The sequence below is a fragment of the Choloepus didactylus genome, chromosome 4 (genome assembly GCF_015220235.1).
Source record: "Choloepus didactylus isolate mChoDid1 chromosome 4, mChoDid1.pri, whole genome shotgun sequence".
NCBI lineage: Eukaryota > Metazoa > Chordata > Mammalia > Pilosa > Megalonychidae > Choloepus > Choloepus didactylus.
In genome coordinates this window covers 11,226,653-11,251,390 of record NC_051310.1, presented here as the reverse complement: position 1 = coordinate 11,251,390, position 24,738 = coordinate 11,226,653, and the positions used below count along the sequence as shown (strand labels likewise).

Sequence of the window (24,738 nt, the reverse complement as noted above, 5' to 3'; positions counted from 1 at the left end):
AGAGCCGGGATGCTGCAGCCACTGGGCGTGAGTGGGGCAGGGTCCCAGGCTAGCCCGCCAGGGTGTGAGGGGGCTGCCCATTTACCCGGGACGTGCCCCGGGGAACATTGGGGCGTGGTCTGGCTGGCGGGGAAGCCCAGGCCTCTCCCGGACACTGGTCCTCCATTTCCCAGCGCCATGGAGGAGGCAAGGCCCCCGCCTCCAATCACAAACAACACAGGAAGGTAAAGAATTGGTATTATTTGGAGAACCGACTGAAGGAGTCTTGTTTGTAACCAAGGTGGAATTCACAGTATGTTGTCACAGTCACACTTAAAAAATATATCTCTATGTACAGGAATTTGCAAATGTAAACATACATTACTTTCCAAGTACATTTCTTCCCTTCTCCCTGGAGAAAAAAACGCTACCCAACAAGGCAACCCCTTCAAAATAATTGTAATACAATGGATGGAAATACCTAGAAATCAGAAAAGTGGTTCTTCTGACCTCCTGGGTGTCACGGGAGAACCTCACTGCATGAACACGTTAGCAGCGTGACTTCAGATGGAACTGCCTTTCCAGGGAAAACAGGCACGGATTTCCGGAAGGGAAGTCGCTCCTTACCGCAGCAATCGACTGAGCCAGTCTGGCTGGTGAACCTTCCCCGTCACCAGCGTGAAGCAGCCAGTGCGGGACGCCACGGCCTCAGCTGGAGGGGCGTGTGCAGTCAGGCTGCCCGTTCCCCAGATGTGCACGGCCACCCCAATTTCATTCCACGGTCCCTTTCTTTCCAAACTGCAACTGTCAAGCATTTTACAAGGTACCCTGCTGCTTTACCCACTTAAACTACTCAAGTTGATCAGAAAAACTTTTGTTTAAAAAAAAAAGGGGGTGAAAAAAAAGGCGTCATGTTATCTCATCCAGGCTGCCCGCCCCAGGCCCCCCACTGGAGGCATGCCAGGAGGGGGGATGGGGGGCGGCACGGGCGGCTGTCCTCCAGGGGGCACGGCCGGAGGTGGGTAGCTCGCCGGCGGCAGGCCCAAGCCTGGAGGAGGGTGTGGTGGGACTGCATGAGTGGGGGGCAGGCGTGGGGGAGGGGGTGGGAAGTTAGGGTTGTAGGTGGGTGGAGGTGGGGGGTAGCCGGGAGTGGGAGGCGGGATGGTGGGTGGGGGGAAGGAGGCTGGCGGCGGGGGCACGGGCGGTGGAGGTGGGTTGGGAGGGTAGACGTGGGGGTGGTAGGGCAGGTGTGTGGGTGGGCCGTAGGCGGGTGGCAGAGCGCCATAGGTGGGGCCCTCGGTCTTCATCAGGGACTGCAGGTTCTGGTAGCCCTCTCCGGACATGTAGGAGCTGGTGGTGGACATCCCCGTCATGTAGCTGGAGGGGGGTGGAGGGGGGGGGCCGGTGAGGGAGGGGCGGTGGCTGGTGCACCGGGGCCGGGTGGGCTGGAGGAGGGATCTGGACTTTGGAGAGGTCGCCGGTGTCCACGGGGCCTGGGGGCTCAGCCTCGCCTAAGGCAGCTGCGAGGGGAGGCTTCCGGTCTGCAGAGAAGAGAAAAGTCACCACAGGGTCAGTCACTGCCCAGCCCAAGGGATAGCACCCACCCTGGCTTGCAAAGATGCTCTGGGGTCCTGCCAGGCCAGGAGCTCTGCATGGTGTCCCTACGGCTGCCCCACAGCAGGCTGGCGCTGTGACTGAGCCACAGTGGGCTGCCGCCGTTGTCCCAGAGCCATCTTTACAGAGAAGCAGCAAGCAGCTGTCAGCTTAGTGGCCAGGTGGCACCCAGGCCTCAGGCCAAGTAAAGCTGCCCAGCTCACCCTCCTCCTTGTCCCCCAGGCCCCATACCCCACTCCCACCTCACGGGGACCCCTCAGCCTAACCACACATGGGCAAGCTCAGCAGAAACGGTCCTTCTACCCCAGGTCCCCAGCCCCACTGTCGCTGCCTCTTAGTCCAAGCATGTGCCAGGCCCCTTCTGTCTCGGCCTCCAGACTGGCAGCCTGGGGACAGGCCCACACTGCATGCCTGCCTGTAGCTAAGAAAGCCTGAGAGCTGGTCGAATGAAGAAAGAGATTAAAAATACTGTACAAGGCTCTGAGGTTCCCAAAGTACCCAACAAGGAAGCAACTCTGGTTGTATTTTACTTTAGATAAGCAAGGCCAAACCCCACTGCTTACTCCTGGAAAGCAGTTTCCTCAAAGGATGTGTGTGTGACAGAGCCTGAGCGTGCAGCTGTGTGTGAGCACGTGAGCAGGCATGTATGTGTGCTAGCATTTGTTTAGGGGGTGGCGGGTCAGTGTCAGGCCAGGACCCTGCCCCCCGCCCCCTCGCAGAGCCTCGTCTAACACAGCGCAGCCTGTGACCCTCACTTCAGTCGTGGCCGCTCCTCTGGAAGACGCCACCAGAACACCACAAGCGCTCAGAATGTGCGTCCTTTCCCAAGGCAGCAGGGAAGTCAGATGCAAAGCAAAATCCTAGGAGTGCAGTGAACCCCAAGGAGCACTCACAGGTGGCTTTTTGGCTCCCTCAGTGTGTCCCTCTTCACGTCCCACAAATGCCATTTTTTTGTGTCAGTTGTGTGTGTCCTGAGTGCGCAGATGAGGACACTGAGGTGCATAGGTGTGATGTGCCCAGGGCACCAAAACACAACTAAGAATTCCGTCTTCCCACCAATGCAGAGCCGCCACACCTGCCACTCCCTCTGCCAAAGCCAGGGCCGCCGTCCCCTCAGCACCGGGGCTGCCCCGCCCCCCACCTTAAGTCAGGAGCAGCCACACCTGTAGAGGATCTGCTACGTGCCTTCACTTCTAGAAACTAACTTAAGGGACACACGCAAGGCACCGTCCTCAGGGCCTGTGCACAGAAGCACCGACCATCTTAATTCCTCCCCGTCCCTCCACAGCCTCCTGGGCCTACAACCAACTCAACTCTGCTACTTCCTCAGACCATCCTCCTTTGTGATGAACTTGAAGAAAACGCAGTCTCTTCTCAGCACCTCTACATCCTCTCTCCATACTCACCCTGACATCTGACTGTGCAAACACCACCGAAGCACCCTCTTACTGCCACCGGTGACACTGACGTCTCTTCACGGGACTCTTCTATCTCCTATTCGCTAACAACACGGACTCCGGCTCCTCCAGCCCTTCTTAGTCAGTCTGTTTGGCCGCAGCAGACATCGAAACAATGTGCACTGAGGCCGTGTGTGAGCGTGTGCACTGAGGCCGTGTGTGAGCGTGTGCACGCGTAGTGTGAGCGCCTGCGGCTGTTCCCGCCTCCACCTCCAGGCTCCACCCTCGATCCCCTCTCCCCCCGCTGCAGCCAGGCCTCTTCTGCCTCCCTGCCACCCTCCCTGGGCCCCTGGGTGTGTGTGGCTGCATCTCTGACTGCCCTGGAACTCCCAAGGGTACTGTGTCTCTCCTTAGCCCGGCACAGGAGCTGGGGGAGCAGCACCTGCAGGTCCTGAGCTCTGTAAATACCAGTAACTGATGGCAGGCATCGTTAAAACAAGGGTCACGTAGAGCTGGGGACTGCAGGATTTTGGACCACGGTGGAAAATGATGCCTCAAAACTCAGATAAATGGAGAACAATATAATGCTACAGGCACATGCTTCTATGAGCTGAAGTGTTAGGCACATGCCTGACCAACAGCTAGTGCAGCGACCAAAAGAGCTGACACCATCTTGGTTCAGAGAAGCATCTGGAATATCTAACACCCTTTAGAAAACACACATAACCCCTGCCTTCTCTTGATGAATGCTTCATCTCCTGAAAGCTGCCATGTGTAAAGAATGTCAGAGTCTTTACAACTTTTCTCCTGTATTTTTAGTGATGTATAGGAAGCTTTTCACTCTTTAATTTATTCTCCATGTGACTCTGTGAACAACTGCATATTCTTCAAAACATACTCAGATGTCCTGCCAACAGGAAGCAGATGTGAGACTGGTGTTTCCTACCTACAGCAATCTTGCCTAGATTTAGGAAGATGTTCGTAAGTTGGCAGGGTTTTGTTTTCCTAAAATGGATTTTAAATCCACTTATCCTATCTAGTTCAGTTTTTCTTGACGTGATAGATCAGACAATATTCAGGTATACTCAAACTTCAGACCATCTACAAAGTATCTCATTTGTAAAAATAAAAACATTTCAAGATCCTTGATCATTCTCCCTTTTCCCTGTTGGCTGCCACGTCTCCCTGTGTTGACACTTCCTCAGGCCCCTCAGAGAAGCAGGGACAGGCAGGTGCTGCCCAGCTGTGGGGCTGGTGCTTACCTGGAGGGGGGTGGGCCGGAGGCACTGGCGGGTGAGTGGTCTCGATTTTGGGAATTTTTGGTGGTGGTGGTTCTAAAAAGAAAAAGTAGATTAAAAAACACCCCTACCTCTTCATGTGAATAAACATGTCAAAAAGAAAAATAACAAAGATGTACTGTGCAGGGTTTTTGTGGGAGAATAAAACAAATGTGACCAAGGCTCTAAGGGAACGTGAGGAGGGCATCAGGAAACCATTACGCACTACTCCTGTTAAAATAAGAAAACAAAGCAAATACGCCCTTCCTCAAAAAACCCTCTAGCACCTTCTAGCCAGCCCATTTTCCACATGGACCCAAATTCCCTGGGTGACCATTTAAGAGAACTTTTTCCATCTGCATGAGAAGATCAGTATCTTCAGTTACCAAGCATCATCTGGCATCTTTACCAGGACAGGAAACAAAAAAAAAAGGCCCCGGGCAGCCAGTGTAACTGCACCAAGCCCCTGAGAGCTCCCAAGAGAAACCCCCTTTGTACTCCATGTTAGACATGTTAGGTTCACTTTGTCTCTCATGGATATTTATGTCCATAGCTAGCATGTCAGGAGCATCTAGAGGAGAGTGATGACAGGAGGCAGGAAGTGACCGTTGACAAGCAGCCAGCTGGGGCCCCTGGGGTGGGAGAAACAACCCAATGTAGCCCACCACCCTGGAGCGGGGAGCAGCTGAATGGAACCAGCACCCCCAATAAGTCTGCACAGCAAGGTTGCATGAGGCCCCAGATTTTTTCTTTGAGAAGGCAGAGCACACTCACATTTGAAGAACTCCATCTTTCTGTTTGATTGTTTTTATGTTTTTGCTCCTCCTTCCTGAATGGTCTTTACTCAGGCTTGTACCTTACTCTGCCTGGATTCTCGTGACTTTGCTGACCACTCGCTCTCGGTTTCTTGTCCCCCACACAGGGCTAACTCAAGGTCAAAGACCTCTTCTCTTCTCCTCAGGGATCAAATCCCCTCGAAGTGGATGAATCACAAACCTACTTCTGTAGCTCTGATTTCTCCTACAATACTGGGCCTGAACTTTCCAGCTCCATCCTCTGACTCCCCAGTGACACCTCACACCTTTTTCCTCTGTCCCTCCTGGCTGCTGTTACTCTCCCCTCAGGCGTGAGGCGCCAACCCCCCCCTCCCTCAGAGCCAGTCCATGTTCAGGCTGTCTGGATCAGCGCTGCCCAACAGAGATATAAGGAGAGCCAGACACTAATTTCAAATTTTCTAGTAGTCACGTTAAAGAAGAAAAAGCGGTGACTTTGATTTTGCACACCTCAGTTTGAGCCAGCCACGCTTCCAGCACAAGTCCAGATCCGACCTTTCTGCTCCTCTCTCCAGCCCATGGCCACTCCGCTGACTCCACCCTCAGCAGGGTCACCAGAGGCCTGCAAGCCGTCTCCCACTCCCAACCGCGCTGCCGGGGAACCCTTGCCAACTCTGCCGTTCCCCTGCTCAAAAACCTTCAGTGGCTCCCCCCCACCTGTGCAAAATCCACATTCCTTCAGTAGACTTTATGATCTGGTCAGTCCTATCAGAAGTTACTCCCTTTCCACTCTTCACATTCTAAAAACACTCCCGTTTCCCACAAACTCGCAATTCCTCTGCTCACTGGAGTCCTGCCACCAGAAGCCCCGCCCCTTCCCCTCCAGTTGTTCAAAGGCTACTCATCTTTCAAGGTCCTCCACAAACCTCGCCTTCCACCTCGCTTACAGACCCAGCACCTGTTTCACCTGCTCATGCACCCCTATGTGGCAAGGGCCTCATCCCACTCTTCGGTATCTGAAACTCAGTGCTTGTCAGTTCAGTGCTAAAAGAAGTCACTGATAACCAAAACCATCATTCCCCCCAAAGATGCTGCAAATTATCCAACCTTGGGCTCTACTAATAATGGGGGGCTGGGGGGGGGTATGGGGTAGGGTGTTGAAAGAGCTCTGGCTGTGGAGGCGGCAGGGCCGGGGCTGCACTGCAGCTCCTGGGGCGATGCAGCCGCCCCACCTCGCCTGCTGCTTTGTTCCACATGGGGACTCCTGTGGGCCTGTAATGCTTGTTGACTTTGACTGGATGAACTAATATTCAAAAATAAACACTGCAATAACAGTTCTACATTTGTAATTATACTTTTATGTATGTTACTGAATATATTTACACTGCTTCTAATGTTTTTCCTACTGATATCTTTTGTCAGAGTATAATCTAAAAACATATGGTGAGGGTAGAGAGAAGACTGCACTTCTTCTTCTGGCAGGCAAGGAAAAGGGTTTTTGATGGGCTCTAAGTTTAAATTTTAAGGCCACTCTAAATCTGAAAAGAAACAGTGTTTTCTAAGAACACCAATGAATTTAGAGTTCTGATATATAGACATATAAAGCTAAAACCAAAACATGAGAACAGGAAATTACCTGCTGCTTTGTTCTCTTCTTTGGGAGAAACAACCTGTAACAAAAGAAGATACACAATTGTGACCTGGGTCCCCAGGTGTCATGAGGAAAGATCGGATCATCCAGGCACTAATGGACTCGCAGCAAGAGAAGCGTGGGCACAGATCAAAACCATTTTGGCCTGATCTCGCACAGCAAACCATGGCACCTGACAGCTCATCTTGCCTTTCCCATTTTCAGATGAGACAGAATGAATAACTTTTCTCAGTTAATCACTAAGTTTGCTGGCCCCTAAAGCACTTCCCTAAATTTGATCCGGGGTGTCTGCAGACATGTTTACTCCCCTTGGCTTCCTTTGGGGGCTATGCTACAACACATGGGTGCCTCCAGTGGAAGGCTGGCTGCCCTGGGAGGAGACAGCATGTTCCCACCACTAGAAAGTGTACAAAAACCCTGTGTCATTTAAAGAATTGTTAATATGACCGACACATACTACTGAGACAAACAGAAATGCAGACTGAACTATTCTAGCACTCACTGTGCAGACAAGGACACGAAACTTTGACAGGCTGTAGAGACCTGCCACACATGACTGAGCAGCCATGGCTGCATCAGGATAGACGGAGCCCCCTGATCCCAAGAGGCAGCCTCTGGCCTCTGCCCACACTGGTTTTCAGGCTTCCCGGGGACGGGCCGTGCAGTCAGACCATGGAGTTGGATGAGGCACGGCCTGCTTTGGTGCTCCATGCGACCCTCGTAAGTGGGAAGAGCCCCAGGTGGAGGGTGGCCACCTTGGAAGAAGACTAGGCCAAGCGGCCCCCGATGAGGCCCACTCACCACGGCCCGTTTAACCTGTCTGGGAGGACTGGGCTGTGGAGACGGCTTCTTCGGCTGCTGTGTGGCTTGCTGCTGCTGCGGGGCTGACTGCTGGGAGTCCTTCGGCGGGGGCTGGGGAGGCTCGGGGCCTTGGGACTGCTGTGACTGTTGTACTTGTGGCACTTGTGGTGGAGGCTGAAGAGAAGGGGGCTGCTGGAGCTGATGGGGGGTGTGATGAGGCATCTGTTGTTTCCCTTGCGAGTAAAGATCCAGGATTTGGTGGCAGATGTCTAAACGATAGGCAGAGATTACATTTACCTCAAATTGCTATTTAAAATAAAATTTTCCCAAGGGAAAAAAATCAGCCCATATCCCTTTTGACTACGGTTCTCCTCCCTAGACCAAGAAGCAGGGATGACATTTGTAACTCTGCTTAGCTCTGTTGTGCATGGCATGGGTGCACAGTTTTAGTTCACCAACAGTTCACTACGTGCTTCGACAGAGTAAAAATTATATTAGAGAATTTAATTAAACATGTCTCTGAAAAACAGTTTATATATGCCCCTCTGGGAAAATTCATCCTTGGGTCTTGGGGCTCACAAGGAAGAATGCTATAAATAAGGAAAACCTGTGCAGAAAGCCTAGCATGCGTGGTACCTTCCAAAACATCAACAGGGACATCTTGAACAAACTGCTCCCACCATCTCCTGTACATGGGTTTGGAGGTCCACTCCTGTATTTCAAATTTGCACAAACGTCCTGCGAGATACATCACTGCCACTGCAATGATCTCTGGTTCCCACTGCAGTGATAAGGTGGTGCACAGACTAGTTCAACAAGGAAAAAAAGGTTACTCAAATTGTATATTATCAAATATTTACGATTAACCCAAGGCATGGAAATGAAATGCTACATCTAAACTTTGATTTACTTATTCTCCCCCAAACATGCATGATCAAGTGAAGTATTACAGATTAAAAAAAAATTCTTTTGTCTTCTAAAAGTCTCAAAATCAGTCAATTGAAACACAGTTACCAAGAGAATCAGGAGAATTCTAGCATATTAAGAAACTGCTGTCATGAAATACAGATGAAAGTGGTTTATGTTTACAAACCACTGAAATGCTAGCCACTGCATTCTCTCTTCAAATGAAGTCATTCAGAGAAGCTGCTCTGTCTGCCGCGGACGCAGGAGGACTTCAACCAAACCCCCACACAGGTACTCTGTGTCCCCCATTGCGAGGCTGGACTACATCCCGGGCTCAAAGAAGATCATCATTACAAGGAAGTGTATTTTTGCAGAACAAACTGGGTTTTAAGTATTCAGTTGTCAAAATTCTCTGGTGTATTGTTTTGGACTTATGTTTCAAACTGGTGGTAAGACTTCAGCCTCTCACAGCAGCTGGACATGACAGGGCAGAAAGACACCCCTGTGCTGTAAAGCAGATGGAGCCCCAGCTCTGCCATTAACTGGCTCTTCATGCTGGGCAAGTCAGTTTCACTCTGATACAAAATCAGGGTTTGGATTAGATGATCCATCAAGTCCCCACCTATTTTTTTAAAAAATTCTAACATCCATACCTGTCATTTACAAATGTCCATGCCATTTGAACCAACTTTTGAATTTTGTTTTTATCACCTAGAAATGGGGGAAAAAAAGGTAAATTAATAGCTATAGAGAAAAAGAATTTCATAAGCAGCACCTAGTTTTTATTCAAAGCCTACAGTGTGCTCAGCAGCATCCCAAGACCCAGCAAAGTGCTCCCCCACGGGAAATCAGGACCAAACAGTGTGGGCCCAAGTCCTGCCTGTCCCTTCTCTCCAAGTGACCCACACTGAAGCACCGCTCACAGGAAACCAGGCTCCGGGCAAATTTAATTAGGCTATTTAAACCACTCTGACTCATCTTCCTGCCTCGTATCACTTGGCAACTGGATGACAGAATCTGTTTAGGCATAAAACAGTATTAGCAGCTATAATGCTGAGTATGTCTGGGCAAGCTACAGTCTAGGGACACACACACCAAATTTTCTCTTTTCCTCTTTTGAGAAGCAAACTCTGAGGGTCATCAAATTAATGAAAAAAATTCTCCACAACTTTTTTCCCCTTACCTTTGAGTTGTTTTGCATATTTGAGTAGGAATTGGTATGGATGTTCCACCTGTAAATCAAACTTTATTGTCTGTAGTAAGATTCTCTCCAAAACCATGACTTCTTCCTACAAGTAAAATAACAAATGTTGGGACACCAACTAGAATCAATCTCAAACAACACTAAAAAAAAGCAAGTGTTCCTGTTTATTTAATCTCTTCAAGTTATATTTTAGCAATTATTGTTCGTTCCTTTTCTCGTCTCTCCCACTCAGGCTTTTAATATGCTCAGAGAGAATCCTAAATTCTGAAAAGAACTAAAAGTAGGAAGACTAAACAATCAGATTAATTAAAAAAAATACTGGAAACAAAATAACGATCCTTAGAACGTCATTAACTTCAATACATATACAAGTCCCTGTTTACAAAATAAATTGTTACTTTATAGATAATTTAACTGAGCTAAGTTTCTTTCAAGGCCTCCATTAAAAAAATTCAAGCTCTCAGAAAAATTATCAAGAATTTTTATTGGAAACTTTCAGCAATTTACAGGTCAGCTCCCTATAAATTTAGACAGCGAGTTAGCTGTACCACTTGTATATAGTGGGTGTATGTGTGTGGAAAGAGCACATCATTTTTGTGTTTAAATCTTTCGTCTACCTAAAACAAATTGTCATTTTTAACTACATTGAATCTATCAAAATTTTATTTATTTATTTAAGTCTTTGTGGTTCTTTAGTGGTTTTAAAGTTTTTTTTCCCCTTCCCACAGGGTTTCCCGAAATTTCTTACAAGGTTTATTCCTGGCTGTTAATCGACTGTTGTTATTGTGAATGGATTCTCCTCTTTTATTATGCTTTCTACCTAGTAAATGTCCATAAAGAGTTATTTCTTGACTTCAACCACTGTATAGTATGAACGTACCAAACATTTAAGGACAATGTACAACACAATCAAGGCACTCTCTGCAGGAATGTCAATTAGGGAGGATTACTAACTTGGCCTCAGAGGAGAAAGGGCTTTGAAGGAGACTTAGAATTGCATTGTTAAGAGTGGCATAAATCCCCTGATTCTGGGAAGCACATACATGTATGTAGTATTTTTTTGAACACATGACAAAAGTCATCCTCCGGTGGAAAACTAAAAAATCAGTTAAAAACCATTTCCCTTTTTCTATTTTCCGGGGATACCGGAGCTCAAGAACTGGACCTGGCCCGGGTCTTGGTCTCCTGACTTGATGAACTGAGTCAAGGCTGAAAATAAAAGGGGACTTCTCCAGGGCGCCCCCAGACAGGGCGCAGCAGCTGCTCCCAGGCCCTCGCTCTCAGCAGCCCCACCTCTTCACGGTGCCTGACCCCCAAGCACAGCTCACCAGCCCCGCAGCTTGTCTCCTTGCTTGATGTAAGTACATTTTCCCACAACTGGGATTATTCATACCAACAACACCGAATTTCACTACTCTAAAAGTCAACTATCGTGGGCATGAAGACATGTCTGATGATGATACTGTTTTCATAAAATTGCATTATTTGAGTCATTATTGGTACGAATTCCTTATAGGTTCAAATTTTCATAAATAGGTTAATGGAAACATCTGGATTTATCCTTAGGTGCAACCAACAGTTACCCACAGTGATAGAACTTGCAAAGTATTAGCATTAATCACAATCACCATATGCAAAAATATTCTGGGCCGTTAACTCCTCAAAGCAGAGAAGAAAACTAAGACATACACGCTATAAACATGCATATAAATACTGCTTGGCAGAGAGAATGTTAACTTTGTGTAATGTGAGGAGCAAGACAAGAGTCAGGGAAAACAAGACTGAATGGTGCTCAACTTCATCACCTTAGTTAGCTTGGCTGTAACTGTGATTTTGACTTTTTTCCTGTAACGCTAATTTGTCATTTATTTACCAAATATATGTTTTGAATGCCTGCTCTGCCCAGCCACTGTATTAGGTAGGTACTAGGCAAAACAGAAATGGATTTTGCTCTCACAAATCTTATAGATGAAAAGGGGAGAGAGTTATTTATGTGATTATCCGATTAAAACCTAATTATGAGCTGTGATAAACGCTATTTTCTAAAAGAAGCTATAGGATATACAACAAGAAGACCTTGATGAGAATGGGGTGGAAGGAAAGCTGCCACTGGTTCCCTGAAAGTGGAATTTTTAGAAGGAAATTCAAAAAAGCATGTGTAGAATTACTTTAGCACCATTTGCAGACATCAATCTTGGGGTGAATGAAAATAGCTGCAAATGTCAGTCAACACCTTCCAATGTTCTTGGGAAGCAAAAGACACAGAGCACATGTAGATGTACTTTCTGACTGACCTGGAAGCTAGTTAGATGTATGACTCTGCCACCACCTCTGAACTTAAGAAGTTAAGCTGCTTCCAGGTCTGAGAGAGCTAACAGCAATCAGAGGATTTTCGGACATATCCATTCAATGTGCTAACATTTGCCAAGTGCACAGAACACTGCTTGGCACATTAGTAAGCACCAAACACAAGTGTGTGCTACATTGTCTTCCCTCCACTCTTACAGAAGCAAGGAAATGTACAGACCTTCTAGGTAAGGCCTCTCGGGACTTGAGGGACCCACAGATACAGGGTCTGCAGCCACCATCAACGCAAGGTAGTGCACAATAATGCTGGCAAGAGGAATCAAGAGAAGGCAGGAAGTTATGATTCTTACCTTTGGGTCATCTCCAAACTGGCCAAACTGTACATCATTTAGCAAACTACGAGCTGTTTTGATGATATCTTTACATTTTTTTGGCGTTTCTTCTACTTTCCCAGCCAAAAAGAGACAACAAGCTCCTGTCACCTAAAAGCGAGACAAAAGCTCTTGAGGTATTTTTATCATAGGTGGTCACACAGAGAAAAGCAAGGATTTTGGGCCTTCACAATAAACACCCCCAACCATTCTCTTACTTTCCTTTCTTATTTATAAATATTCTGATAGCCTAAAAGCTTGAAGGAAATTTTACACGCATATACTCCTGCCCCAAATTTGGCTTCATAAATTGCTTTAAATTTATTTTTCTTAAGGAAACATCATGGAAATGAATTATCTCTTTCTATTGCAGTCTTAAAGATAACGACTCCCTGAAAGACAAGCTTTGCTATAAAAAGAGAAAGAACAAAACTAAATGTATGGCCTGTGGAATCCACCTCTACAACACAGTCCGCAGCTTCTCTCCTCTGCCCCCGCTGCCCCGAACTTGGTTCCGTGCCTGCGTCACCTGAGTCATCTCACTGCCCTATGTTTGGTTTCTGCCCCCTCCCCCCATCCACCTCTTTCCTCCACACAATCCCAATCACAGTATATCCCAGATACCGTGCCATGGTCTCCTTCTAAGGACCTCACAAACTAGTGGAGAAGACATGCATACACAAAACTAAGTAACATCTTAGCAAGAGGAAAACCCCAACAGGATGACCTTGGCATTAAGTCTAATTCTGTTATCTTCTTCCTGAAATCCTTCAATCAGGTCACTCTTTACCCAGTGAAGTCAAATTTCCCTAGTCTCGCGTCCTCACTCTACCGTCCGTCTATCTACCAACCCAGGGTCCTTCTACTCCCCTTCCTGCCAGTCAGTCCCCCTGGCTGGGCTGACACCATCCGGTGCGCCTCCGCTCTGTCTTTGCTCCTGCTGGACTGCAGTTTGGCCCACCTGGTGTTCAGCCTTCACTGGCTGCCGGCACTGCTCCTGGGCACTCTTCCTGGTCCCCCCAGAGGCTCTGGATCGCTCCCTGATGGCACCTCCCTCCCCCCCAGGGCCTCACTTTCTACCATGTGTTTTGTAACTGTCATCCTGCCTATCTTGGTTCTGAAAGCTACTTATCTTGGGAAAGGTAATGAGGAAGTAAACTTTTACCCAATATGGACTATGGTCCATATTGAACTAAATTAAAAAAATAAAAAAAGATTCAAACATCGTTATCTGGGGGATGGGGGGAAATAGTTCAAACTTGATTTTGTTTCTATATCCTATGTACCAAATAAAAATAAATACTTCCTGGAAAATGCGATAAAAAGACTACAATTAGTCCACCAAAATTTGAAGATATTATAGATTATTCATCAAAGAAATACTGTGGAATAATAACCGTGGTAGAGATTTACAATAACATTCAAATACTTACATATCTTGGGAATTGCTTGAAGGAATGAAACATATAGAAGCGATGAAAATAAATTATTCCAGTTGCCAGGGTATCATAATGTCTGTTTTTGTGGTTAAGGACTTTGGTCAAGAATTTACAGATTATGTTCTTAGTCAAACATGGAAAAACAACAAAGCCAAACAACATCAAAATCAGTGGCAAAGCTGGCAGGTGGGAATCCCTGGGTGCAGGAATTCTACTAAGAGGATTAGCAAGTAGAAATTTTATGCTTTTAACACGGTGTGGCCTCACCATCCTGTACAGTCAGCCGTGATGTTCAGGGGCACTTCCTTTTGGGTGGCCACCATGCTCAATGGCCAAGTCTACACATTTAAATGATAAACAGGGAATGGAAACCCTGGAAGAGCCAAGCAAATCAGAAATACCATGTAAATAACAAAGATTAAGAGCTGCATTAGTACAGAGAAATCACTGTACCTTTTGCCTGTAGTGTCTAACTTAATTCTTAGGGGGCAGGGGAGCCTGTCCCTAACAAAAACCCCGAGGAGAATGAGGATACAGCCCCAAACGTGTGCCCACATCAAAGATGAACCGAGCCCCCTCTCGGCGGTAGCGGGCCTCAGTGGCTGGATCAAGTCCTTCTAGTTGTGAGGGTGTGTGAGCCAAGTCTTTCTTATCCCAGTACCAACATGGTTTTGTGTGGTCCAGGTTTGCTGAAGCTACTGAAGGGCTTGAATTTTCTTTATTCTCCTTCATTTATTGAAGTAGACGTGGTCTTTTCAGAAGGTTCTCTGAAAATGTTAGAATCCTAAGAGAAAAAGAAAAAGAAACAAAGTTGGGAAGGGATACCCCACATTATAAGCAATCCCCAGCTTGTACCTGATTTTGGATCAAAATTTCCCTCAGAAACAGCACTGTCGATTAGCAATTAGAATGCAGGCTAATCTCCAAACCAATTTCAAATATACTGTAAGTGACCCACAGTTCAATAAACCCCAAATCATGGTAGTTTAAAAGAAAGAACATTTCCTCCTTCTCTTGAGTCTGAAGAGTCAAACCTTAGACCAAATTTTGGGAGAAACTAAGTAACTCTCATTTGCTTTTCTATACTAGACATACAGTTCCCTCATGCTGGTCTAGATTCTTCGGTAAAACCCAGGCCTGTCCTAACAAAGACTGATGCTCCAAAACGATCCATCTTTTCAATCCAGCATCCCATCAAAATTTCCCTTTTATAGTCTACGTGGTTTCGTTTAGGTACTTTCACTCAGCAATACAAATTAAGGGTGGGTGTAGTGACTTGGGAGGAATTGGGGTGGAGGGAAGTAGTCCACCAGGGAAGGCGCTCCCTTAAGTTTCTTTTTTCTCATCCTCTTCCCCTTTCTTTCATTTGGAATACACAGATTCTCTAAAAGGTCTACGTTGAGAAAAGAAAACAAAGCAAAACATAAAACAAGGACTCTCATCTGCTTTTGTAATATGGTAGTTGTTTGTAAACTGGACCAGAGACAACAGAAATTTTCAAATAGGGCAGCAAAACCGGGCTAAAAGAGGCGGCTGGAGCCAGACTAGTCCAGTGAGCAGGAAAATAAGCAGGCCCGTGGCCAGGCTCTCCCAGGGTCCTCATCACGTCACTGGAAGCTTACGTGTTCTCGTGACCCTGCCTCATTTCTGGTGGGAAAGGTGACATGGCAGGGCTGTGAGTAGTCTCCTCCTCCTTGTACCTGGTAGCTCCAAAGGGAATCTGATCTTTCTTCCAACAGAAAGAATTAAGTATCTGGAGAAAAGCAATCTGCTTGTAGTTTACACTTTTGTTTGTGACTTAATTGGGCCATGCTGGGAGGTGGGGGTACCCAGTTAAGTCAAGCCTCAGGAAATACGAAAAGTTCATGATCAAATGTCACTCTGAGATACCATTTCTAACCTATCTAATTGGCAAAAATTCAAAAGTTTAATATATATTCTCCACTGGTAAGGCCAGAGAGAAGCAGGCAATCTCATACACTGCTGAGCTGGTGGGAGTACCAAAGATTAATGTGGCAATATTTAACAAAGTTACATATACATTTCCTCTTTGACCTAGCAATCCCATTTCTAGGAATCTACTCAGACAATACCATCACAAATATGAAACAAGATTATTCACTGCAGTGTTGTTTACAATAGCAAAAATTATAAACAACCCAAATGTCCATTAATAGGGGAAACGCTAAATAAAACACAGTATATTAACACCATGGTGTACCATGCAGATATAAAAAAGAATGAGAAAGCTCTTTAAGTATTGGTATGGAGAGATTTCCCAAGATCAGCAAGGTGTACGACAGCACACATCAATGAAAGAAAGGAGGAGAAATTACAACAGACATCCCTATATTTCTCCCAAACTAATAAAAAAAAAAAAAAGGGGGTTACCAATAGGGAATTGGGAAAAGAACAAGGTAGACAATCAGTTGCTTACAGTTTCATCATACAGTTGTGCAATCATCACCACAAAAAAAGAAAAAAAAGAACAAGGTGGAAAGGACTGGGATGGGAACATCTTTGAGTATATCTTTACATTTAGCTTTGACTTTTGAAGAATGCTTTACTTTAGAATAGTTTTAGATTTACAGAAGAGTTGTGAAGATGGTATGGCGAGTTCTTGTATTCCCTTCACTGAGCTTCTCCTAATGTTAACATCTTATATAACCATGGTGCATTCATCAAAACTAAGAAATTAATGTTGGTACAACAGTATAAATTAAACCACAGTCTTTATTTGGATTTTGCCAGTTTTTCCAAAAACCCTTCCTCTGTACCATGATCCAATCCAGAATGCTGCATTTAGGGGTTACCTCTCCTTAGTATCTTCTAATGTGACAAGTTCTCAGTCTTTCCTTGTCTTTCATGACCTTGACAGTTGTGAAGAGCACTGCTCAGGTATTCTGTAAAATCCCAAATCTGGATTTTTCCACTGTTTTCTCATGAACAGACAGGAGTTACGGATGCTGGGGGAAGAATGCTAAAGAGCTGAAGTGCTCTACCCACGACACCGCGGTAGTGACAGGACTTACTGCTGGTGAGGGAGACCCGATCCCGAGGCTAAGATGGGGTCCGGCAAGTTTCCCACAGTGAAGTGACTATTTCTCCCTTCCCATTTTCTACTCCTTAGATGCAAATCACTAAGTCCAGCCACACTCAAGGGGAAGGAATTAAGCTCTATTTCATGGAGGGAGAAGTATCAAAGAATCCGTGGACATATTTTAAAACTACTGTGGCAAGAAATAATTTGAGAGAGATATTTGAGGCTACAAATGGGTGAAACTTTAAGGAGAAACAGGATATGTGCATAAGAATCAGATGCAATGTGTAAATCTTGATTGTATCCTTTTTTTTTTTAAGCTATGAAAGTAATTTTGAACAATCAGGGAAATTTTAATATGGACTGTGTATAAGAGGATATTAGGGAATTACTGTTAATTTTCTTGTGGGTAATAATGATACTGTGGTTACACGGAGAATGACTTTATTCTTGGAAGATACAGGCTGAAGTATTTAGAGGTGAAGTGTCATGAGGTCAGCATCTTGCTTTTAAATGATTTAGCCAAAATACACAGTCACTTTGCAAATGCCCAGTCTAGGCCGTAGATAAACAAGGAGTCATTGTATTATTCTTTCTCATAAGAAAAAGTTGGAGGAAAAAATCAGATGAGACTGCTTAGGAGACCAGGAGGACTCCTTACACCCTTACCTCCTTAGATAAGGATCCCTTAGTAGCCAAGGAATTCTCGCTTATGTGCGGGCAGTGTTTTTTTCTTTTTTAATTAAGATCTTTTAAATCGAATTGTAGTGTGCAAAAAGAAAAAAGCACAAATTATAAATGTACAGTTGACTGATTTCCACAAAGTGAATGCACCTGTGTAATACCATTCAGCAGAGAACAAGAGACATGGTCTTTGCACCCAGAGGCTTCCTTTCTAGGGGGAAAGTAAAAAAGAAACAGATGTAAACATGTCATGGAGTGCTAAGTGCCATCAAAAATAGTACCACACGGTAGGGGAGAGATGAGGAGGTAGAGGCTATTTAGACAACACTGTGTAACAAAGAATGGAGGAAGGGAGAGATTCTGCGGAGTGGAGTTAGGAGACTTTAACAACTGTTCAAGTAATGCCTAATATGGGCCTGCTCCCGAACAATGGTGGGGCAAAGAAAGGCAAAAGATTATTTCATATTTGACCAATAGTGGAGGGTGATACTAAAAAGAAAAATGGGAAGATAAAAGCTGGTTTTGATTGAGGGGGGAGAGGAGGTGGGAAAATTTGCATCCTTAAGTGCAAAAGAAGTCAAGGCATTTCAGCTTTAAGCCAGAGGTCATAGGTAATGGTTACAAATGTTAAAAAAGAAGTTCAAGGACAAAGAATTAAGAAAAAGCTACTAGAATTAGTGATTTGCTCAAAGAAAGTGACAGAATGGAAGCACAGAGGACAGGTAACTGTGGCTTTGCTTCTTGTTTTTTTCAGCATAAAGGAAAATGAAGGGCGCCTGCAGCCGGGAGGAAAGGAGTGATGAGAGGAGCCTGAGCCAGCCAGAAAGGATGCGATAGCCAAGGAATGGGAAAAAGCAGAGTCAAAAGTTAACCTTAGAAAGGAGGCTCTTTTTCTGAGACAGAAGAGAAGGAAAAGTGTCAGGAAGATAAAAACGCAGCCTTTAAGGGAGAGGAAGAAACTCATGAAAGAGTACTTCAATTTCTCTGAGAAGTACGGTACCCAGACATCTGATGAGAGGTAAGGGGCAGAGTGGGAAAACGGGTTAGGAATAACCTAGTAGGGATACAAGAGGGATGGAAGAGAATCTCAGCCCCAAGTGGCTAAATCATAAATATACTCAAGCTTGTTTTACCTCGTGGTCACTGGCCAAACCCCACGCTAATAATCTGATGTAGCTGTCTTTTGACTCTTGGGCCGAATGAAAAAGACATGAAAAGCAGTGAAAATAAATGTACAGAAAGAGAACAGAAACTGTCTTCTAAATCACCTCTCTGAAAAAGTTCTTGGCTCAGCTCTATAATTTTGTTCTCTATTACTTTTAAATTATTTTTCCACAAGAATCTAAAGTTAGAAATTTTCTCATTAGCAGCTCATAACTACTGTCAAAGGGACTGAGAAATTTATAAGCTCTACATAATGAAAATCCCTCCATAACACAGAACATACATGTCAAGGCATTAACACCTTTCAGGAATGTGCTTTACTATACCATTTTACATGATGAGACGTTAAATGCAGTTTTCAACACTTAGAGTTATGGACTCAACGTTAGAAATGATACTAAAGGTCACTACTCAAATCTTTCACCCAGTACAGAAGTTTCCTCTTCACAACAATATTTAATCACTTACTGACCTTCATTTGGCCACTTTCATTAATGGGACCTTATTAATTTTCACTGATGGAAGCTTATTAACTTACAAAGCAGCCTAGGGCATTGCTGGGCATCAAAAATTGGTGTTCTCATTAATTCTGGTATTAATCATTTATTAAGGTTTATCTGTTCTGTACATCACCTAGATCTGAGACGCAGATGGCACAGAACACTGCATGGATGAAGTCTATCTTTCAACAGCTCCACCACTGGTTCTAGCTTCCTAAGTCTTGAGAACTGCAAGAAATACATTTCCCTTTATCTGTTGTTTGCCCTTTAAATAAGTGAAGACAATTTTTTGTTTCCTTCTTTTCTCTAGGGTTAACAAACTTCCCCATTTTCTCGACATGGTTTTTAGTGTTTCAAGGTCCTTAAACATTATCAATCAAAATGGAAAACAACACTCTCTTGATGTGAATCTGCATAGTACATAGGGAGAGGGAGGCTACTGCTATGGTAACATGTCCATTGTGTGTCTGCTGAGCTGCAATATCCCTGCAAGTTATGTATTCCTAGTCTCACAGCTTATCAATGAGAAAATGGAGCCAAAGAAACATGAAGCAACTTCTCTAACTCACACAGCTAGTAGATAGCAAAGCCACAATTTGTCTTTAGACAGACAGGGTTACTGCCTTCTCTTAACCTGAATACAACTTACTTCTACAAAAAGAACTTTACATCCTAAAAGCATTTTTGTCAAGTCAGGTCTTCCTCATCTCAAACGCATTGTTCCAGTTTGCTAAAGCTGCTGTTATGCAAAATACTAAAAATGGAGTGGCTTTTATAAAGGGGATTTATTAGGTTACAAATTCAGAGTTCTAAGGCCATAAAAGTGTCCAAACTAGGGCATCAACAAGAGGATACCCGCACTGAGGAAGGGCCGATGGCATCCAGAACATCTCTGTCTGCTGGTCATTTGCTCCTGGGTTCTGGTTTCAAAATGGCTTTCTCCAAAATGTCTCTGGGCTTTCGTCTCTCTGAGCTTCTCTCTCCTCTCTGCTTGGTTCACCTGGGGCATTTCTCTCTAAGCATCTAGAACTCCTCTCTTAGCTTCTCTGAGACAAACTCTGGGCTTCATCTTTTAGCTTAGCATCTCCAAACGTCCTTCTGTCTGCATCTCCCAGTGTCTCCAAATGTCTGGGTCTGTGTGGGCTCTCAGCTTTCATAGGGACTCCAGTGATCTAATTAAGACCCACCCTTTTTAAAGGGTGGGATCACATCTCGATGGAAATAATCTAATCAAAGTCCACCTCCCCCAAGATTAGAATAAAAGAACATGGATTTCTGGGGTCTGTAACACTCCAAAACAGCACATTCCACCCTCTGGATCCCAAAAAGACATGTTCTTTCCATATGCAAAATACACTCCTTCCATCACAATGTCACCAAAGCCTTAAACCATTTCAGTACAATATTAAATACAAAGTCTTAAGCACAAAATCAGTTGCAGGCATGGTTTGTCCTAGGGCAACATTCTCCTCTGTCTGTGGACCTGTGAAACTCAGATAAAGTTATCTGCTGCCAGAGGAGAGACAGTCATAGGATAAATACTCCTATTTTTTATCCTATGATAAAAATATCTATCCATGAGAAGAAATTGGAAGGAAAACAGGGTTCACAGGACCACAACAACTCCTAAAACCCTCAGGACAAACTTCAACAGATTTAAAAGTCTGAATGTCATTTACAGAATGATGTCGTATCCTCAGGGCTTGAGAGTACGGCAGTCCCAACCTTTCCAAAGGTTTACTGCAGCGGCCTTGCTCTCTCCAAATGCTGGGGTGACTGCTCCAACACATCCAAGCATTGGGAAGACCACTTTGTTCTTAGCCCTACCCTCCTCAAGCACTGGGGTGCCACCCAGACTCTCTGCCATTTCTGGAGCATGTGCTCAACCCCTTCAGAACAGTGGGGTAGTGGCCAGGCTCTCCCCAATCCCCAGGGAGTGTGCTCCACCCTGAGGCCTGGGGCGGCAGTATGCTTCCTGAACATTAAGGTGGAAGGCCCGCCCTCTGCCTCTGGGGAAAACTCACCCTCTTCACATGCATAGGTGGGTCTGCTCTCCTGGCCTGAGACTTCTTAGCTTCAAACATTGGCTTCCATGGTTCTGTTTTTAAAGAATTTTTTTTCTTCAATCTGTCCCTTTTAGTCCAGACTGGCAGTGCTTCCATTCATACAGATCTTACAAAAAATTTTTTGACTTGGTATGCAGCATACAGGGGTCAAAACCATCAGACAATAGGACTTCTCACCAATCCTTTCTGGATATAATTCCATCTCCAATCCTGGCTTGTACTGAAATGGATGGCTGGTTCCAGGTTTCGTTAAATCCTCATGTGGGGCACTATCCTCTGGGGTCTCACTTTCTGGAAGTCCAGAATTTTCCGGACCATCAATTTCTGGTTTCTTTGTACCCAAGAGTTCAGTTCTCAGATTATCTCTTTCCTCCCACATTTTACTATAAGCTGCAAGGCGAAGCCAGGCTGCATATTCCACACTTAGTATGGAGAGCTCTTCAGCTAAGTATCCCAGCTCACTGCTTTCAAATTCTGCCTTCCATCCAACACCAGGACTCAATTTGCCAAATTCTCAGCCACTTTAAAGCAAGGATCGCTGTTCTTCCAGTTGGCAATGACACATTCATCATTTCTGTGTAAAGCCTCATCAGAAGTATCTTTAGAATTCATATTTCTACCAAGTCTCTTCAAAGCAATCTAGGCCTTTTCTATCAAGCTCTCCTCACAATTCTTCCACAGATCTTCCTCTTATCTATTTAAAAAGCCATTCCAACACGTTTGATATTTGCAAACTCAGCAGCACCCCACTTCTCTAGTACCAAAATCTGTTCTCCCAGGGTGCTTCCCTCTAAGCATCTGGAAGTCCTCTCCTAGCTTCTCCAGGACAAAAGCTGGGCTCCATCGTTTAGCTTAGCATCTGCAAATGACCTTCTGTCTGCATCTCCCAGCATCTCCAAGCGTCTGGGTTTGTATAGGCTCTCAGCTCTCTTAAGGACTCCAGTAATCTAATTAAGACCCATACTGAATGGTTGGGGTCATATCTCCATGGAAATAATCCAATCAAAGCATATTTCAGCCCTAAGATCTCTGAATCTTAAGTATCATCTAAAGGCTAGCTAATCATCACCACACTTTTTGAGTTCATTTATTAATTTGAGAAACATGCATCTGATATATTTAAACTGTTAATAAAAAGTGCTATCCAGAGTAAAGGCACAACCAGAATCCTGGAGCATATCTCAAAAGACCTCCCTCCAGGCCACATCAATCTATCAATCAACATTCTGTGTTTGGTAAATTGAATAGATACAAATCCATCTAACTAGACTGTATCCAATGTACATGTATCTCTTCTGTCTATCAGGATAGGAAGAGTGATTATGTTCAGGGTCCTAAGGAAAATCTAAAAAGGCTCTTGTTCAGCAATTCCCCATCCACTACTACCAGACTAGTAAGCTTATCACAAACAAAAACATGATTTGTGTCACCTGGCACTTTCTTACTGAAACTCTGCAAGTTTGAGGGAATCAACTCTCCTTTCCCAAGTACTCACAAACTCTCTCCTCTTTGTTCTCTCAAACATATTTTAAAACAGATTACTAATGAATTCTAGCATCTAAGAACCATCTAATTGTTCCCTGTGAAAAGTGAGACAATTAGTTAATGATAGAAGTCTTCAGTGTTCTATCACTAACTACAGTTTTAGGAATCCTCAAAAGCTATGAACAATGATTTTACAATCTTACCTGCAAATACACTGGTGGACAGTTTATCTGGATCTAAAAATATGAATTGACTTAAGCCAATTAGATAAGAGGAAGCAGTTTTTTCTCTTATCCCGGTTTTAGAGAAAACAAGAACACAATTTTTTTTCCTTCTAGACACTCAGCAAATTCATTACTCTCAAACATAGCTTCCTGAAATTAACTAGCTAATTTTATAGGCTAAAATCATGACAATTTTTTGCTTTATGACATTTAATTTTAGAAGTGGCACTTAAAATTTAAGAACATCATTAGCAATAGTTTCTTTATTGCTTGTTAGTACTAACTTTATTTTCAAAATAGTACAAACATTAAACATTATTTATGCAAGAATCAACTAAGAAGTTTGAAATATACATCACACAATGGATGTGAGACAAAAGGAGGGAAAACCCTAAAATTAGACACGAATGGTAGTTACTGTGAATAAAACAAAACAATCCTGGATAATTATTACTTAACAGGCAAGCATCCTAATTGCACTAACAATTTTAGCCAAAATGACTATCAATACTACTGCTACTATCATCCTGCAACTACACTGAGAGCTTACTATATGTCAGGTTCTGTTCTAGGTGCTGGGGTTATAAGAGTGCACAAGAAAAAAGTCCCTCCCCTCTTGGAGTTTTCACTAGCAACACCGCTCATTCAAACCTTTAATGGGTACCTACAATGGCAAGGAGCTGTGCTACATATCCGCTCGATCGAGATACACAAACACTACCAAGTTTGCATAGGCCAACCTCAAATAACTGCTCAAAGAGGTCTTTACTAACGACAGATGACTTAGCGAAGGCTCCGTTTAACTGGCAGTCCAAATTTAGGAGACGTTACTGATCACACTTGGTGCAGATAATTAAAGAGCCCTTAGCTAACCTCCAGACTTACCCCGCCAACCTTCTAAAGAACAATTCCTCTCATATCAAACCAAACCTAACCAAACCACCCAGGAAAGCTACACTGGGCAACGACGAAGCCTCGGCAAGAACTAATCTAACCTGCAGGTTTTAGGAACTGTTTTGGTCCTGTGAACCCTGTTTTCCTTACTGCCCGCGGAAGTGCCTTCTCCTCATTCCTAGTTCCACTCTTGTTACATGGTTCTTCAAATTCTAAAGCCGGAATACCGCACATTCGGAGCAATCCCCAAAGTCTCTAACCAAATCCCCAAACCCTAACCAGGGTTGCGACCCGTACATCTCGAAATAATTGGGAAGAAATGGGTAGTCTGCGGCAGAGAGGTCGCCCACGCGTGTGTAAGAGCCTTGCCCCTTCTCCACAACCTGCTAGAAAGTCCCCGAATCCCAACCGCCCCTCGCTGAGCAAGGAGCTACTGACTCCGGCTTCCGGCCAGGGTCACTGGCCCGCCCCTGAGCCTCAGACCCTCTCCCGAAGCCCTCTCGCCGACCCCACAGCCCTGTGTCGCCCGCTAAATTCCAATGGCACCGGGGATTAGCAGAGAAGCGGAACCAAGGAAGAGAGATCTAGCAGCGGATGCTGGCAGTAGCCATACCCTATTCCGACCTCTAGGGTTCGCGGGAGTTGGGCGGCGCTACCCGCTGTCCGTCGGTTCCTTACCCCTCGCCTCAGGCAAACGCCTTAGCAACGTTCCCCCTTACCGACTGCGACCATCTTGGACGTGGAATGTCGGGGAATACGTCATTGGGCTGCGTCGTGCAACGAGAAAAACAAGCGACCAGAGGGGCGGAGAGAGTACGCCTCCTGTCAGCCAATCAGAAGAAAGAAGTGTGCTCAAACTAGGGAAGAGCCACCAGTCTCCTCCCCGCCCCTCCCCGCAGGTCAGGTTTTTCTATGGGCAGGAGGAGGAGCCGACAAAAAGGCCCATCCCGTTGGTCCCGCCC

General features: G+C 45.0%; 1 protein-coding gene across 1 annotated transcript; it reads right to left on the bottom strand.

Annotated features, from left to right (window-relative positions):
• Positions 1 to 220: 220 nt before the first annotated feature.
• On the bottom strand, positions 221 to 24,546 carry CCNK (cyclin K). Its single transcript, XM_037831940.1, is given in 12 exon segments — positions 221 to 1,379; positions 1,381 to 1,520; positions 4,253 to 4,324; positions 6,677 to 6,710; positions 7,493 to 7,761; positions 8,129 to 8,298; positions 9,052 to 9,109; positions 9,582 to 9,687; positions 12,260 to 12,391; positions 13,714 to 13,795; positions 14,255 to 14,503; positions 24,455 to 24,546. Coding segments are annotated over 11 exon segments (1,746 nt in total). The 5' UTR covers positions 14,452 to 14,503; positions 24,455 to 24,546; the 3' UTR covers positions 221 to 893.
• Between the last annotated feature and the right edge of the window lie 192 nt (positions 24,547 to 24,738).